The 15,897-nt window shown below is 41.2% G+C and overlaps 5 protein-coding genes across 5 annotated transcripts; 2 read left to right on the top strand and 3 right to left on the bottom strand.

Moving 5' to 3' along the window:
* Positions 1-3,659: 3,659 nt before the first annotated feature.
* On the bottom strand, positions 3,660-6,868 carry F5B22DRAFT_185445 (kinase-like domain-containing protein). Its single transcript, XM_047969461.1, has 2 exons — positions 6,144-6,868; positions 3,660-6,086 (listed from the first exon to the last, which is right to left on the bottom strand). The coding sequence occupies exons 1-2, from the start codon at positions 6,750-6,752 to the stop codon at positions 3,987-3,989; spliced, it is 2,709 nt and encodes a 902-aa protein (XP_047830675.1). The 5' UTR covers positions 6,753-6,868; the 3' UTR covers positions 3,660-3,986.
* Positions 6,869-7,449: 581 nt separating this feature from the next.
* F5B22DRAFT_646644 (uncharacterized protein) lies at positions 7,450-9,579 on the bottom strand (the record flags this gene model as incomplete). The annotated part of the gene is made up of 4 exons (XM_047978763.1): positions 7,450-7,938; positions 7,992-9,159; positions 9,219-9,312; positions 9,375-9,579. The coding sequence occupies 4 exons, from the start codon at positions 9,577-9,579 to the stop codon at positions 7,450-7,452; spliced, it is 1,956 nt and encodes a 651-aa protein (XP_047830674.1).
* Positions 9,580-9,807: 228 nt separating this feature from the next.
* Positions 9,808-11,088, bottom strand: F5B22DRAFT_185371 (uncharacterized protein). Its single transcript, XM_047969460.1, has 3 exons — positions 10,258-11,088; positions 10,114-10,161; positions 9,808-10,048 (listed from the first exon to the last, which is right to left on the bottom strand). Exons 1-3 carry the CDS (start codon positions 10,597-10,599, stop codon positions 9,968-9,970), a joined length of 471 nt encoding a protein of 156 aa, XP_047830673.1. The 5' UTR covers positions 10,600-11,088; the 3' UTR covers positions 9,808-9,967.
* On the top strand, positions 10,026-11,387 carry F5B22DRAFT_607021 (uncharacterized protein). Its single transcript, XM_047974962.1, has 4 exons — positions 10,026-10,048; positions 10,258-11,127; positions 11,183-11,280; positions 11,343-11,387. Exon 2 carries the CDS (start codon positions 10,739-10,741, stop codon positions 11,027-11,029), a length of 291 nt encoding a protein of 96 aa, XP_047830672.1. The 5' UTR covers positions 10,026-10,048; positions 10,258-10,738; the 3' UTR covers positions 11,030-11,127; positions 11,183-11,280; positions 11,343-11,387.
* A 35-nt stretch (positions 11,388-11,422) lies between these two features.
* On the top strand, positions 11,423-12,830 carry F5B22DRAFT_607020 (uncharacterized protein). The gene has a single exon (XM_047974961.1). The coding sequence runs from the start codon at positions 11,626-11,628 to the stop codon at positions 12,043-12,045; it is 420 nt and encodes a 139-aa protein (XP_047830671.1). The 5' UTR covers positions 11,423-11,625; the 3' UTR covers positions 12,046-12,830.
* The last annotated feature ends 3,067 nt before the right edge of the window (positions 12,831-15,897 follow it).

The following is a 15,897-nucleotide window of genomic DNA, read 5'->3' as shown; positions in this document are numbered from 1 at the left end:
CGAATATAAGTCGTATGGGTTGATGGAGGGTACCATTAAATAGCTCTTTTTATTACGAATCCAATGGTGTATTTTATTATTTTATACGACTAATATTCGTAGAGTTATTAAATTATCACGTGATTAGTGCACCGACGTTTTTTGTATGGGCTGGGGGGGTGGTCAAGTCAATTGGGTGGCCAGGTCAAGTGGGAGATGCGTTAATATTTTATTTTTTAATTAAGCTAATATATATATATTTATTATAGTTATAGGTTTATTAATTTTTTTATACTTTAAGTTATTTATTATAATTTTTTTATTTTTATTTATATATTATATTTTTTAATCTTTATTTACCTATATTATTATTAAGGTATTAAAGATTATTATTATTCCTTCCCTTTATTAGGATTTATTTATTATTATTTTTATTAGAAGGAAGTTTATTATTAATTTTAAAGCTTTTTTTTTTATAAAAAAGGCCTTTTATATTATTATTATATTTATTTTTTTTATTTTAAAGCTATAATATAATTTATTAAAATGGGTTATATTTTAAGTAAATTATATATTTAAGGTAAATACCTTTATTTATTTATTATTTATAAATTAGGTTTTTTTTTAAATATATATAGGTTTTTAAAGTTTAAATTTAAAAACTATATATTAAGATATACCTTTATTATATAGCTTATTTAATTATTATATATTTAATATATTTAAGTTAAATTAATAGCTTTAACTTATAGCTTTATTATTATTTTATTTCCTTTCCTCTAGGTTATTATTTATTTATTTTTATAAAAAAAGTAAGGTTTAAATAGGTTTAATAGGTTTTTAAAAATAATTATTAGTTTTCCTTTTTAATAGCCTTTTTTTATTATTATTTTAAACTATATTAATTTATTTTTAAGCTTTATAACCTTTATTATACTTTTTATTAATTTATATAAGCTATATTTATAACCTTTTTTTTTACTTTTTATTTATATTAAAGCTATAATATTTTTTAAAATATATATATTTTTTATTCATTATATTAAAAAGGAAGATATATAAAAGTTTTAAAGCTTTTAAAATATTAATTTTTTTCTTCTTTAAATAATATTTTTAAGTATCTTTTAAGGAAATTTAAATAATAAAAATATTATACTAGTTTTAATTATAAATAATAATATTATTTAATATTAAGTTATATTATAAAAGGAAGGTATTAATAATCTTTTTATTTATTATTACTTTATTTTTTATATTTTCTTATTTAATAGCTTTAATCTTTAATAATTTAATTACTTTAATTTTTTATTCCTATAATAGTTATATTAAAGGGGTATCTTTATTATTAACCTTAATATATAGTTAAATACCGTTTAAAAGCCCTTTAATTATATTAATTGCTCCTTTTTTAAAGTTTATATTACCCTTTAAGGTATTAAACTTTAATCTTTTTTTATTTAGGTTTAAATTAAAGCTTATAACTACCCTTCCCCTTTTTTACCTTATATTATTATTTTATTAAATTGGAATAATCTTTAATACTATTAATAGGTTTCCTATATATATTTTATTATAAATATTATTTTTATTTTTTATATTAACGCATCTCCCACTTGACCTGGCCACCCAATTGACCTGGCCACCCAATTGACCTGGCCACCCCCCTAGCCTATACAAATAACATCGGTGCGCTAATCACGTGATAATTTAATAACTTTACGAATATTAATTGTATAAAATGATAAAATATACCATTAAATTCGTAATAAAAAGAGCTATTGAACGGTACCCTTTACTAATTCTTACGACTTATATTCGCGGAGCTATTAAGCAATACGCTAAAGTAAGCGCTAAATTAATCCTTACTTAGCGCTCCTTTAGCGTATTGCTTAATATCTCGCTCAATAAATTTTGTAAAAAATAATAAAAAATACCTGTAGATTCCCCTTTAATTAACGGATTTAAAGGTACTAATTATTAAATCATACAACTAATATTCGTAAAGTTATTAAAGATTGAAATAATAGGGTTTTATATAGGTTATTAGGGTGGCCAGGTCAATTGGGTGGCCAGGTTAAGTAGGAGATGCATTACCTTTTATTATTATTAATTTAATTATTATTTTAAATAAGTTCTATATTAAATATTTATATTATTATATTTATTTTATTATACTTTAAAGGGTTAATAAAAGTATTTAAAACTTTTATATTAAAAATAATAATATTTTATTTATATATATAATTTAGGGGATTATTTTAATATTAATATTTTTATAAATTTTTTTAAAGTTTTTTATTTATTATTTAACTTTTAAATAAAATAGAATATCCTTTTTATTATTATTTTTTATCCTTAAATTTACTTTCCTTATATTATTTCCCTTTTTAACTTAAACTATTAGGATAATTAATATAAATAATATTATAGGGGTAATAATTATAAAGGTAAGGTTTTATATTTATTATAATTTTTTAAGGTTTTATTATAATTTTAAGATAATTTAAAGGTTTAAAATAATTAAGGTTATATTTATATTTATTTTTTATAATATTATTTTAATTTTTAATATTTTAAAGTATATTTATATTATTTATATTTTATTATTTTTAAATAAAATATTTATAAATACCCTTTTAAAGTTTATAATTTAATTATTTAAATTTAAAAAATCTTTATTTTTAATTTTAAACTTTAACTTTTTATAATTTTTTTATTTAAAAGCTTTATTTATTTATTTTACTTTTTATTTAATATAATTATTTTATAAACCTTTTAAAGGGTTAAAAAGTTTTATAATTTTTTTATTAAAATTAATTAATATATATATTTTTATTTTTTTATTATTCCTTTCCTTTATTTTAAAAAAGTTATTTTCCTTTTATATACTTTTTCCTTTAATATAAAATATATATAAATTAAAAAAAGTATTTAAACTTTATATACTTTTCCCTTTAATAAAAATTATATTTAAATTAAAGGTAATTTTTAAAGTTATACTTTATATATCCTTTTTTTTATTAAAAATATATATATAAATTAAAGGTTAATATTTATTATTTAAAAGTACTTTATAATATTTTTTAATTATAATTAATATTAAAAAATAATATAAAATATATATTCCTTTTTTTATTATAATTTTATAATTTTTAATTTAAATAATTTTCCTTAATTTTTATATTAAATAAAAAAGGTTAACCTTTAAACAATTTTTAAATTAAATAAATAATTAAATAACCTTTTAATAAATAAAACTATTAAATATTTTTAAATATTATAATAAACCTTTAAATTTATTAATACCCTATTAATTTAAATTATATAATATATTATCCAATTAAATAAAAAGTATAATTATTTAATTAATTACTTTTATTTACTTTATTTAAGGATTTAGCATTTAAAATTATAATCTTAATACCTATATAACTTTATATTTAAAGGCTAAAGGTATTACATTTAGTTAACCTTATTAATTGGAACTAGCGTATCTTAAATTAATAGGTAAAAAAACTGCTAACACGATCTGTTATTTATGGGTAAGGGACAGTATAGCATTAAGCGGATGTTTCCATCTATTCGATCAGCTTTACGATTGTAGTTAGAACTATCAGTCGCTTCGCCACGCCTCCCCCAGGCGTTACTTGATGATTTCTGACTGTGTGCTACCTATGTTGTGCAATTCATTTATTAACCCCCCTAGAGTACCTATCTATATCTTAATTCTCCGCAACTAGATCCTGATCATCTCTTGCCTAATTCAATTGAAAGGGAAAGAATCAACTCATTGTGTGTAGTTCCTTTCAGTCAAGGGTTTATGCGTCGTCGTCTTTAGAATTTCTATATTAATGGATTCGGGACAACCCGATCAATATTATCTATCTATATACTGTCTAGTTTGGATATATACAGTTGTTCTCGAACCCTTCACGAACCTTGAAGTTGCTTGTAGGTGCCTAAGTTTAATCGTCTTCCTGATCATCTTGATCTCTAGTCTGCATCGGCTATGATATAAAGGGATCGGCCTGTTCCATTTCTTCTTCGATGTTGTCCTCCCACTCGCTCGTGGCCCCGATGAGCATCTTCCAAACACTGCCGGTGTGGGGAGTCGTGTCGACAATGTCCCACTGGTCGGGGATGTGGTATTTGAGTTCGTCGTCGAGCCATTGGAGCCGCCTTTTGCCGACGGGATGCTCGCCGAAACGCACGAATTGGATTGACAAAAAGGTCGGACCGTGCTCCTTGACTTTATTCACGATTGCCTGTATAGACTGCTTCGCAGCGTCGACTGTTTCGCTGTCACGGTTCTCCCATACTCCGTTTGTGAGCACGTAGACGTTTATACCTTTGGCCCGTTGTTTTTTAAGAACACGATCCCATGTATTCCTCTGCTTCGTGGCTTTCGTCACCAAATCAGGTAAGATTCTATCCAAATGGTTTTCCATTCGACAAGATCCAATATCGTTGTATGGCTGGTTATCTTTTAGCCATTGCTCTAATCCCTTACAGCCTTTCGTCTTGAGGGGATTGTTCGTGTTGGTACAGTGGAACTCAATGTTATCTGGGTCGATGTCTTGGGCGATTGATGCGAGCGCCATGGTTGTACTTATCACCTTTTCCCAGCAATTCGTCATCGAAGATGAGTTATCGATAATGAAACACTGGTCACGGTCTTTAAGGTCTCTCACTGCTTGACTTAATCCAGGTAGCTTGCTCTCGTCCCTCTTCTTCTTGGACTTCTGTGGCCAGCCCTGTCGTATAACTTCCTCGACAGTGCAGAGTGGGTAGTTACTAGGACGATATTTTCGGGCTGGTCTTGAAGCGTCATTGTTATTTTCATGATTTGTGATCATGTGTTGTGTGCTAGTTAACATTGAAGCAGGAGGTATGGTTGGATAAGATACGGGAGGGCTGCGTGGCGAGTAGCTCTGCCCGCCTGCTGCATTTGGAGACCAATTTCGTGATAGACGAAGGTCAGTTTCGTATGTGCTACCTGGAGATGTCATAGGGCTCTGGTAGGAAGAAATATGTGAAGATCCCTGAAGCTCAACCGCGGATGTACGCGATGGCGTTAGGGGTAACCTATGTCTTGAATTGGGTGTTGTCGGACTGCTGATTAGCGGTGGCGGCGATGCCATCAGTTGCGGTGAATCTGATAAGATATTAGGAATAGAGGTCGTCGCAGAGACCGACGGTGTGATCTTGTCAAGTCGGTCTATCAAATATAACTTCAGCTGACGCGCGTAGAGGCGCTTACCCGGATTTGGTTGGAGCATATGATCCAGGAAAAACTGCATCAGTTCCCTTGATAGGGAGGCAACAGGTGTGCCCAAACTCGACAGCTCTTCAACCTTTGCCTTGACAATCGGCAACAACACCTTCCCGTCGTGGAAGGCGCCACGATACCCAGCAGCTGCAATTCGGGGGGTTTGTTTCGTTGCTTCAATCCTGGCCTCGCGAAATTCTATGCGCCCGCGCTCAAACGTTGCCATCCAGAGAGCTAGCTCGTATAGAACACACCCAAATGACCAGATGTCACTGTGCCAACTAGTTGTGCGAGATATGTTCTGATCCCTTTCCGTCCAAGCCGGAATTTCGGGGGATGAGTATATTCTGGAGCCCTGGTTGTCCGGGCCTTCGGCCTCGCCTCTGGCTGAGGGGTCAGATGTGCTAGACATGCCAAAATCTCCTAATTTGAAGAGGAGTCCGTCGGGTTTTCCAGGTTGGATGTCTTTGAAGACGAAGATATTTGCCGGCTTGATGTCCTGATGGATGACGAGGCTGTTTCCTCCCTTACTATGAAGGAAGTCTAACCCCTCCAACAAATGTAGCGCAGCCGCCCAGAGAACACGAGCTTCTTCTTCTGTTCGAGGAAGGTACCAACAGTCTTGGAAAAGATCTAAAAGTGTCCCTTCACTACAGTATTCTAACAGGAGGACGCACTTATCTCCTTGGAGGAACGCGCCATAATATCGGAGGAAATGCGCATCGCGGTCATCTGGGCTATCATGCATATTGTTGCTGATGTACGTATACACAGTGTGCTCTTGCTTGAATTGGCCCTCCAGCTCGTCGACTGGATACTCTTTAAGGATGATTGGATGCTAGAAACACTCCAAAGTCAGATACAGTCTTGTACAAGAAGGGTGACAATCGCATACGTCGACAGGTAGACCGCTAGACTCGTGCGGTAGAACTTTGTAAATCTTCGCAGAGTTGAAAGACTCTGGGTGTAATTGCTCATCAACGGTGATCGGTCGGATTTGTCGAACGTCGACACCATTTGTCACTCGCTCTATTTGAGTTCCGTCATGGGAACGAAGCTGGAGGGGGACAAATCGCCATTGTTCTTCGGAGAACTGCCGCCATGCATGTAATCCATCGGGGCTGCTGGGGAAAGGACAAGACTTCGTGTCATATGGAGATTGTTCTCCTGGCTTTTGAGGTGGCGCCAATGGCAATTGGGAATCGTTGAAATTAGCGGAGATGAAGTAAAGGATATAGTCAATCCAGTTATGATGCCGTTCCGAGATCCAGACAAGAATAGAGAATACTTGAAGATGCGTCGTGCTTATGGTGTGTATATTGACCTGCTTGTCATTAGGGCCGAGAAGGCGGAGGATCTTGTCGCCATCCCAGTACTCTGTGAGCTTTTCACGCGATATGTAGGAGCTCTCTTCGTCCCTACCGTTCTTACCTAAAAGACTGTTCTCCTTGACGTATCCTGCGAACGGTAGAGAGCGTCGCGACAGTCTGTCTGGGGTCTCCATCGGCACTTTGAGTCGCCACTCGAAGAAGAGTGGCAGTACGGAAGACGACTTCGAATGTTAATGGAAAACTGACTGTATCCTCAGGCATTCAGGGTAAAATCCAATGAAACATAAGACAGACTCCTCTGTTACGCCGCGTGGGAAACGTAGACTAGAAAAGCAGTGAAATGATCCTGTATCAGAGTTGGCGAAGCTTGTAATATACGGAAACAGTAAATGCGCACTTAAGTAGATGAATCGTTACCGATAAGAGCTCAGAGAAGAACGCCTTGTATGTATTGGAATGGGGCTTGGGGCTTGGAGGCATGTGTATTTACCTGTTAGCCTCCCTCACCCTCTCCGTCTGACTCAACTGCTAGGCCAGTTTGCGCCTCTTCTGCATGTCGCATGGTGGTGGATGGGCGGCGCGACCCAGAGTTCGCCCAATAACTGCGCTGCAAGTCTCCTGCAGCCAGGAGGCAGATTTCTGCCTACACACGAACAATCGATCGATGCGGCTGGACCAGGGGTAAGCAGGCCCTTGCCGCCTCGCGCTGCGCTCTGAGTATCCTAGCAGGCTGTATTTTCAGAAACATGTGCATGACATGGAGGTTCTAGTCTACTTAAATCTCGCTGAAACTCGTACAGGTTCGCTCATTCTAGCTATCAGCGTGTAAAATCTATCATGATACCCCAAGATCCGTACCAGCGGACCTGGCTATGCAGAATGGCTGCCAACCAGGGCCTCCTTGTCTTCCTGTTTCCTTATGCGCCTCATCGCTCTATACTGATCCATGACCCGGGGTAGCAACGAGGTCTTGCCCCACCATAGAAGCACCGTTGCAAGAGTTAACCCTAGACTGATCTCGAGGAACAGAAAGAAATACTTGGGCCGAAAGTCTGGGGATACCGCCGGTGCATCCCCATCCGATGGTTGCGGCCATTGATAGAAGCCGGCGCCGAGGAATGTCTGGTCATTAGTCGTCAGACGTAAGCTGAAAAAACCCCAGAGCGTCGGCAGCGCATATCTTACGGCAACGAACGTTCCTGGCAGGAACACCAGCGTCACGAACGTGATAAAGTGCATTGATGATGTGTCCTTCTTGGTTCGAATTGTTAACTCGTGCATGTCTTCAGTCATTTCTTCCACTCTTTTAGAAGCACGTCGGTTTAACTCGATGTTGCGCAATTGGGTGATCGCATCAAACTGATGATGAGTCCTTAGCAGGTCAAACAGAAGAAGGGCACGGTTCAACTCACTATAGCTTTTCCGTCCTCCAGGAGAACTATGAGGGTAGAGATGCGTGTTCTTTCTGTGCTCATCTCCCGTATGATGCGGTTTGTTCTCTGAAAGAAGTGGCTCATATCTAAGCGACAACCTCTCTTTATCTGCTCAGGTGTTTCTGAATCTTCAATCCAGCTTTTATAGTAATCAACTATTTCGCGAAGAATATCAATGTTTAGTCTTAGAATCATGTCTGCCTCTTGAAGCGTAGTGCTGAAAGAGTGGAGGCGCTGGAGATCCTCAAACTTGAAATCATCGAATATCTCGATGGGGTCTTCTTCAACCTCTACTGGTTCATCAATCATACGCGTAGATTGTACTGTCGCCTTCTTCCCTGTTAAAATGGACTGTACGCGAGATGAAAGATCGACGAGTGGGATAGAATTACTTCTTGCCATCGTGTTCCTTCTAGAAGTTACGCGAGACGACTTGCCACTGACCATTGTCCCTCTCCTACTTTGAACTCGAAAAGAGGCCTGTCGTGAATTAGGACCTAGCGCTTGAGGAGGTTTGGAGAGGTCATCCATGAGACACTTTTCGACTTTTCCGATTGGGGCCATCTTGACTTTGGTCAGCACATTCTTCACTCGGCACTCCCAGTAACCCAGATACTGCGACCAATTCTCACCGCACCATTCAATCATGATGAGATGTGTAAGAAGAGTAGCCGAAAACGAGCCTTCCACAGTCTGTATGGCCGTAGCCTGCAACCGCTCAGCATAAGCCGTCGCCCTTGTGATGCGGTCCTGTAGAAGTCTATTCGTCTTGATGTGAATCCAAGTAGCCCTTCCAGAGTCTATATCAAACGAATGGTATATACCAGCTTGACGAACGTTCCATTCGTGGGTGGAGATTTGTCGTTTGCTGGCTTTCTCGGCAGACCAGAGGTTATAACAAAGGCGAATTTCGTGCCCTGAGCGACCTAGCTGTGGAATATCAAAACGCCGAAGATTTAGGCCTGTGAAATTCTCGTAGCGAAAAACGCAACGATGGAACGCCGTTGGAATGCTGCGTCCGGCGACAGTTCCGAAAGAGAGAACAATGTCCAAAAATTGAGGCATCACTTGGTGGAAAGTGAAGAGTAGCGTGACCATCTCTCGTGAACAATTAAGCGGTTGCCAAGAATTATCCGCATCGATGAAGCTGGACAATCTCTTTGTGAGTTAATCGAACTCGAGGTAGTGGTGGAAACTCCGACTTACACATGTCGACATTGCGGATCATGATGGGGACTCTTCAACAAATACGCTCTGGTAGATTCCGTAGAGTCACAATCATACGGTGACGGGAAGAACTCTAAGGGGGTACTTAGTTAACTGTACAGATATATAAAACGACATATGAACGATGTAATGTACCATTCTGCCCATCGAAACAATCCCAGAATTGAATATCCCAATCATCAGTGCTCTTTGAAAAGACCCGCGACTCTCTTTCGTCAAGCTGTTCTAAATATTGTTGCAAGGAGTGTGGTAAAAGCTGGGTATGCTGAAGTCTCGCGGGGTAATGACTTGCGGGGTCGTCGCAGGCCTGGATTAGATGGTCGATGCGGTCGTCTGCCATGATACCAATTGGACGAATCTATTGCAGCGCGCATTGAGTGATGATCGATCCGGACATTACATTATTCGCCGAATAAACCTCGGTACGCCAACCTTCTTAAAGACATGAGCAACGCGTGAGTATGCCTCAGGGGCGTTTTCCATCGGGGCGGTGCGCGGCTTACCCCGATCTGCCCCCGTACTTTGTAACATCATCACAAGCCTCCTTAAAGGTGCTGAATGGGGTCGGGAAAAGTAAAGGGCATGCAAGACCTATCAGATTGCAATTTCGTGTTTGATTGCACAGCGCAGCTACGGACGCCCTAGTGGAATGAGACAGTTTTTACAGATAAAGCTCAGCCCAGGCCACGTTCTCAACCTTGCAACAATTCGTTCATCCCTAGACTCCACTACTGAGTACCGTCCTTCTTCTTCTTTTTCTTCTTCTTGTTCGGATCAACACGAAGCGAATTGATTATATCCAATTCATTCTGCATCAAGCAAAATTAGCTCACGGGACACTGGACAGCCGCAATTTTAGGTCATCTCATCTTACCTGTGCAAGTTCTCTCGGGATCGTTATATTGTAAGACTCCTCTCCGGGCTGTACTTGTAAGGAGGAACTCTAAAAGAGCATGGGAGGGATTCGAGGCTGAAACACAGCGGTAAAAACAATAAGATAATTGAGACCCAAACTTACTTCGACGATGATCACTTGATTAGGAAAGAAGCGCCCCAAGCATCCCTTCAGAGCATCCTCTCGTAGCCAATAGTTGGGGATATTTTGGGTAATCTGACGTGGCATTTCGGCGTCTGATTGTTGCACATCCACAAAATTCGACTTTGGAAATCGCAATTCGCAATCTCGTGATGTTGTCAATGCTGATGAAACTGTGCCGACGAGCTGGTTGCAGCAGCCCTTTACATGAGGCACACAGCCTCCATGACTTGGCCGACACGGCTTATTTGTATCAGTAGATCCCTTCAGGTGGTTCGAGCCTGCAGGCAGAGGAGGGCAGACATTATTGTACATTATAATCATGCCAGCCCTCAATTGGCCAAGTTCACCACATGTAGGCTCCCGACCGGTCAATTGAGCTTCAATCCTCCTAGCCTGCCGCAGCCCTCCATTCGCATTGGGTAGGTTGTGCCCCGACACTAATTCGCCTGGGATCCGCCAGATGTTCACAGTTCATGCCATGGACATTCATTCACCGAGCAGTGCCAATGCCCTCCTTACCTTGACATTTATATGCCTTGCGCTATCTACGCGATTCGCATCATGTTTCTGCACACTTAGATTTCGTGTTAGCATGACCTGGGGCACAATGAGCGCCTCGGCCGCAAACTGGGAGAGCACCTCGCCGAGAACGAGCACTGCCGGTAAGACCGACGTGGCATGTGCCACTGTGCATGCCTTCACCAGATCAGGCGGGGTGATTAACAATGGAGGCTCTGCTCGCTGCAGATGAGCACGATTAGCACTGGACTCGCCATGGATTGGCTCTCTTGGGGTTCAGATGAAGCCCCCGAGACCCCTGCCTGATAACGTAGCACTGATGATCCTCCTCTAGTCCCTGTTAACAATTGTTAACAACTGCTAATACGTTAGGTGGTAGCCTTACCTGCGTTCTCTTCGCGTACGCGTATTCGTAGCCTTCTTTATAGCTACCCCATAGGGCCCGTATAGTAGGCTATATAATTAGCTGTAGCCTTCGCTAACCTAATAGACTTGTTAGCAAACGCAGCCAATTGGCTAGGGCGTCTAGGGTGGCGTATGCGTACGAAGATTGGAGTTGTTGAAGTTGGTGAAGTGTGTGGAGTTGAAGTTTGTATGGCTAGGTCTGTACGGCTAAGTTTATATGTAGTGATTAGGTACGCATTATATTATTTCTAGAAGTACTTTTCTATATAAAATTCTATGGCAGAGTACTTAGATTAGCGTACAAGGCTTGTTGGGTTAACAAGCCTATACAAGCCTCGTAACCCGGTAACCATGTAGGGAGCAGACATGCTCCTTGCTACACCTGTTCAACAACTTGGAGTTTAAGGGGCACGAAGACGATCCATGCAGAGAGCGAAAGCTGGCACGACACTTGTGATGTCGTGTGACCAAATCAGTTTCCTCTTACCACGAAGCCATCATGAGGTCCTATTAAAGAGACCTACTGTATATACCCTTAGATTTGGGATGAAGAGCCTAGATTATGACGCTGCGGTTATAATCCATCCCTTCGTCGCCTTTACCTACTTGGCCCATCTGGCCGTTGCCTCAAAACTTCCGGAAGAAAAAGATCATTTACGCTTTTATCAACGTGATACACACGAACATGCCTGTGTAAGCTTCGTTAGTGCTGTGTTATGTTCTGGGAGCTTGGTCTCTCTCCTTGAAGCCCCAACCACCTTCGCCACGCGGGCAGCCTCTAACTGGGCAGTAATAATGTGGATTGGGACTCGGTATACTCGCTACAGATTGAGTAACTTTTAGATGGGATTTTGAACGGCTCTTTCGTTTTTCTTCAAACTTTGCAATATGAGCAGCTTCGTCTTTTTAAGCTATTACTTTAGTAAGCCCTGTTAATTTTTCGATTTTAGCCTAGTTACGTAAATTCTTAATGTGCATTTTTACACTATAATATGAGCATGGCCTGTAGACTTGCGAGCTACTTTACTGCGTAGACCCTGCACTGCAACCTGGGGGTGCAGATAAGCAGATCTACCTCATAGGAGAAGGTTGCTCATCGTCGCGAATGAGGCTATTCTGAGATGAGTGCTTTGTAGTGGTCCGGGGCGCATAACACACTACCTCCGTAGCTGCAGATTGGCTCTTGTAAATTATAGCTCAGGTTGATATCGACAATCAGTTCTTGCTGTACACTAATATGCTTGTAGTCGTAGGAAGCAGGGACGCAGTTGGGAGACTACATGACGATAGTCGAAGACCGCATGGCAACTCTTGAGGTCGCCTTAGCTGCGCTAGGTCTGCGCGTCAGAGCTAAGTAAGAGCCAGTTACCGACATGATGAATGAAGAACTAATAGTGAGTTAGCGACAAGAGTGCATTGTCTCGATTGATGAATTCTCGTGCGACCGGAGACCAACAACCCCTCATGCCTCTATGTATACACGTCTATGAACTTCGATTTCCAACATATGACTATTACCTTGTACGATGAAATTGTTGTAGCTTTCTATACTGCAATCACCAGTTCAAGTAAAGTAGAAGAGCAAAACGATTTGAGGCTTTATGGCAGGCATCAGAGGCCGCGGTTCATGCGACGGGGAATGTCATGCTCATCCGCGAACCCTGACCTGAACCCTGGTATGGATGTGGGCTAGTCGTCGACAGCTGTTGTCGCTCTATCTGCACCTGCCGAAGCCCATATCGATAACGCGGTCCAAATACAGTAAGTAGGTAAGTACACAGAGGTGGGTAGATACTGACGCGCTTGCTTTGCGGTCCCCCGCGCTTTGGGGCTGTCTATGTACCTACCTAGGTACTCTGAGTCGCGTACCGGTGCGAACTGCACCTACCCATACTAGGCAGTAGATTTTATAGACTTCGTGATCCAGCAAACAAACAATACCTCAAAGCTGTAGGTAGTCTGTGTCGCATTCACTGCAGCGCATTTACATCTGCGTCTTTGATTCTACCTGCGCCCTGTCCCGGCCGTCGATGAATGAAACCTGTCGCGGATCTGTGATGCATGGCCCTTGGTAGTGGCATGTGCTTTCCAACGCCGCTTCTTGGATGAACGGGTTGCTTGTCGCATTCTGAACCCTGTCTCGTCGCGTCCCTCCCGAGGTCAGCGACCGCCACCATCACCACCATCACCACCAGGAACCTAACGAGAACCCCGTTTAGCCTGAGCAACGCCCGTGGCAGTCCGCCATCATGGGGAAACTCGTGCGTCTCGAGCTGTTCAGTACGTCGTTGCGCTCAAATCTGTCCGCGCACGCTAGCTAGTATTGCGACTGACACGAATTGCTAGACTTCAAGTCCTACAAGGGCCACCATACCCTCTTATTTGGCGACTCGTACTTCACTTCCATCATCGGTCCCAATGGCTCTGGAAAGTCTAATTCGTGCGTGCTTTGATCCGAATCCTATCCCTATACCACCTTTCCACTTGAAGGCATTCTCATCTTGACGGCCTTCGCTAACGACCAACACTTATTTAGCATGGACGCTATCTCCTTCGTCCTCGGTATCAAATCATCACATCTTAGATCCGCCCACTTGAAAGACCTGGTGTATCGTGGCCGAGTCCTTAAGACATCCAAGATCAACGATGACGGATCGGCTGTCGATGTCGTCGCGAATGGTCAGACTAATGGTCATATAAACGGAGATGACGACGATAAACCCAATCGAGGTGACCCCAAGACCGCATGGGTCATGGCCGTCTACGAAGATGATGTAGGAGACGAGCAGCGATGGAAGCGTACCATCACAAATCAGGGCTCAAGCGAGTATCGCATCAATGATCGCGTCGTCACCGCCCAGCAGTACAATGAGGCCCTTGAAGCCGAAAACATCTTGATCAAGGCCCGAAATTTTCTTGTCTTCCAGGGCGATGTCGAGGCAATTGCCTCTCAATCACCTCAAGACCTTACCCGCCTGATCGAGCAGATTTCTGGCAGCCTGGAATACAAGGCCGAGTATGAAAGACTGCAGAGCGAGGCCGATCAATCGGCTGAAAACTCTGCGTTTCAGCTCCAGAGGCGTCGCGGCATTAACTCTGAGATTAGACAATACCAAGAGCAGAAAAAGGAAGCACTTAGCTTTCAAGAGAAGACCAACGAGCGAGATACTGCTATCGTTACCCATGTGCTTTGGAAACTGTACAACTTTCAGCGCGTCATGGACGAATCAAGTGCCAAAATACAGGAGCACCAGGAAAATCTAAAAGAATTCCGCCGTAATGTCGAATCTTTCGAAAGAAAGCTCGAAGATGCCCGAAAAGAGCAGGTCAACGCCGCCAAAGAAGTCCACAAAGTTGAGCGCCAGATAAAAAAACAAGAAAAGGATCTTGAAGAGAAAGAAAATAATCTTGTTCCCATTGACGAGAAAGTACAACAAACTACTAGTCAGGCGGATGCCGTCCGCAAGCGCATTGAGTCGGTACAGAAAGAGCGCGACGAGCAAGCAAAACTGATCACCAAGATCGAGAAGGACTTGGGGACGGTTCAAAAGGCACAGAAACTTTTCGAGGACGAGTGGAAAGAGACAATGCAGAAACAAGGCAAAGAGCTAAGTGATTCTGATCGAAAAGAATACAACTCTTTGAGAGCACAGGCGATGTCTAAGTCCTCTGAAAATCAAGCCAAACTGCAAAATCTCAATCGTCAGTTGAAGACGGATGAAGTTACGGTCAATAGTCTTCGAGGCAAGGTTGATGCCTATCAAGCAGCGGCCGAGAAACTTGAGGCTGAACTAGCGACGATCCAAGAGCGAAGAGATGCCACACAAGCCGCAGTTAAGGAATTTTCAGCAAATATCGACGCGAAAAAGAAGGAGTTTCATGCCATACAGTCAGAAAAGCGTCGGACCGCTCAAAGACGGGATGAGCTCCACGAAAAAAGGGTTGCCTTGTTGAAGCAACTAGAAAATGCGGACGATGGAAGACGGCGAAGTGATAAAGAAAGGAGGACGAGGGAGATGATTGCTTCTCTTAAGCGCCTATTTCCTGGTGTCAAAGGACAAGTCGGCGACCTCTGTAAGCCAAAGCAGAAAAAGTTTGATGAAGCCGTTATTACAGCACTCGGACGGGACTTTGACTCGGTCATTGTCGATAGTGAAAAAACCGGTATTGCCTGCGTTGAACATCTGAAAGAAAAGAGGTTTCCACCTATGACCTTCATCCCTCTCGACAATATCAAGGTTAATGCTGTGAATACTGCTGTGAAGGGTATCTCCGGTGCGCGACTGACAATTGATACGATCGACTTCGACCCATCTCTCGAGCGCGCAATGTCTTACGCGTGCGGCAGTTCCATCGTCTGCGACGACTTGGATATTGCCAAGCACATTGCCTTCGAACGTCGTATACGCGTCAAAGCGGTAACACTAGATGGCACAGTCATCCATAAGGCTGGATTAATGACCGGTGGTCATGGTCCTGACCACAAGGGGGGTAAACGTCGGTTTGAAGATGCTGATGTTCAAAGCTTGGAGAGAGCGATAGAAAAAAATCAGCAAGAGTTAGATGCACTCCCACGAAGTGACCGTCGCAACACAGCCGAAGAAACGGTGCGCAACGAACTTGCAGAATTAGAGCAGCGGCTGCAATATTCCAAAAACGAGTTGGCACACTTTGAACAGAACCTGTCTGATAAAA

This window comes from Xylaria bambusicola (assembly GCF_022495145.1).
Source record: "Xylaria bambusicola strain CBS 139988 unplaced genomic scaffold F5B22scaffold_21, whole genome shotgun sequence".
In the NCBI taxonomy this organism is placed as follows: domain Eukaryota; kingdom Fungi; phylum Ascomycota; class Sordariomycetes; order Xylariales; family Xylariaceae; genus Xylaria; species Xylaria bambusicola.
Note: the sequence above shows the minus strand (reverse complement) of the source record. Positions and strands in the feature narration are given on the sequence as shown.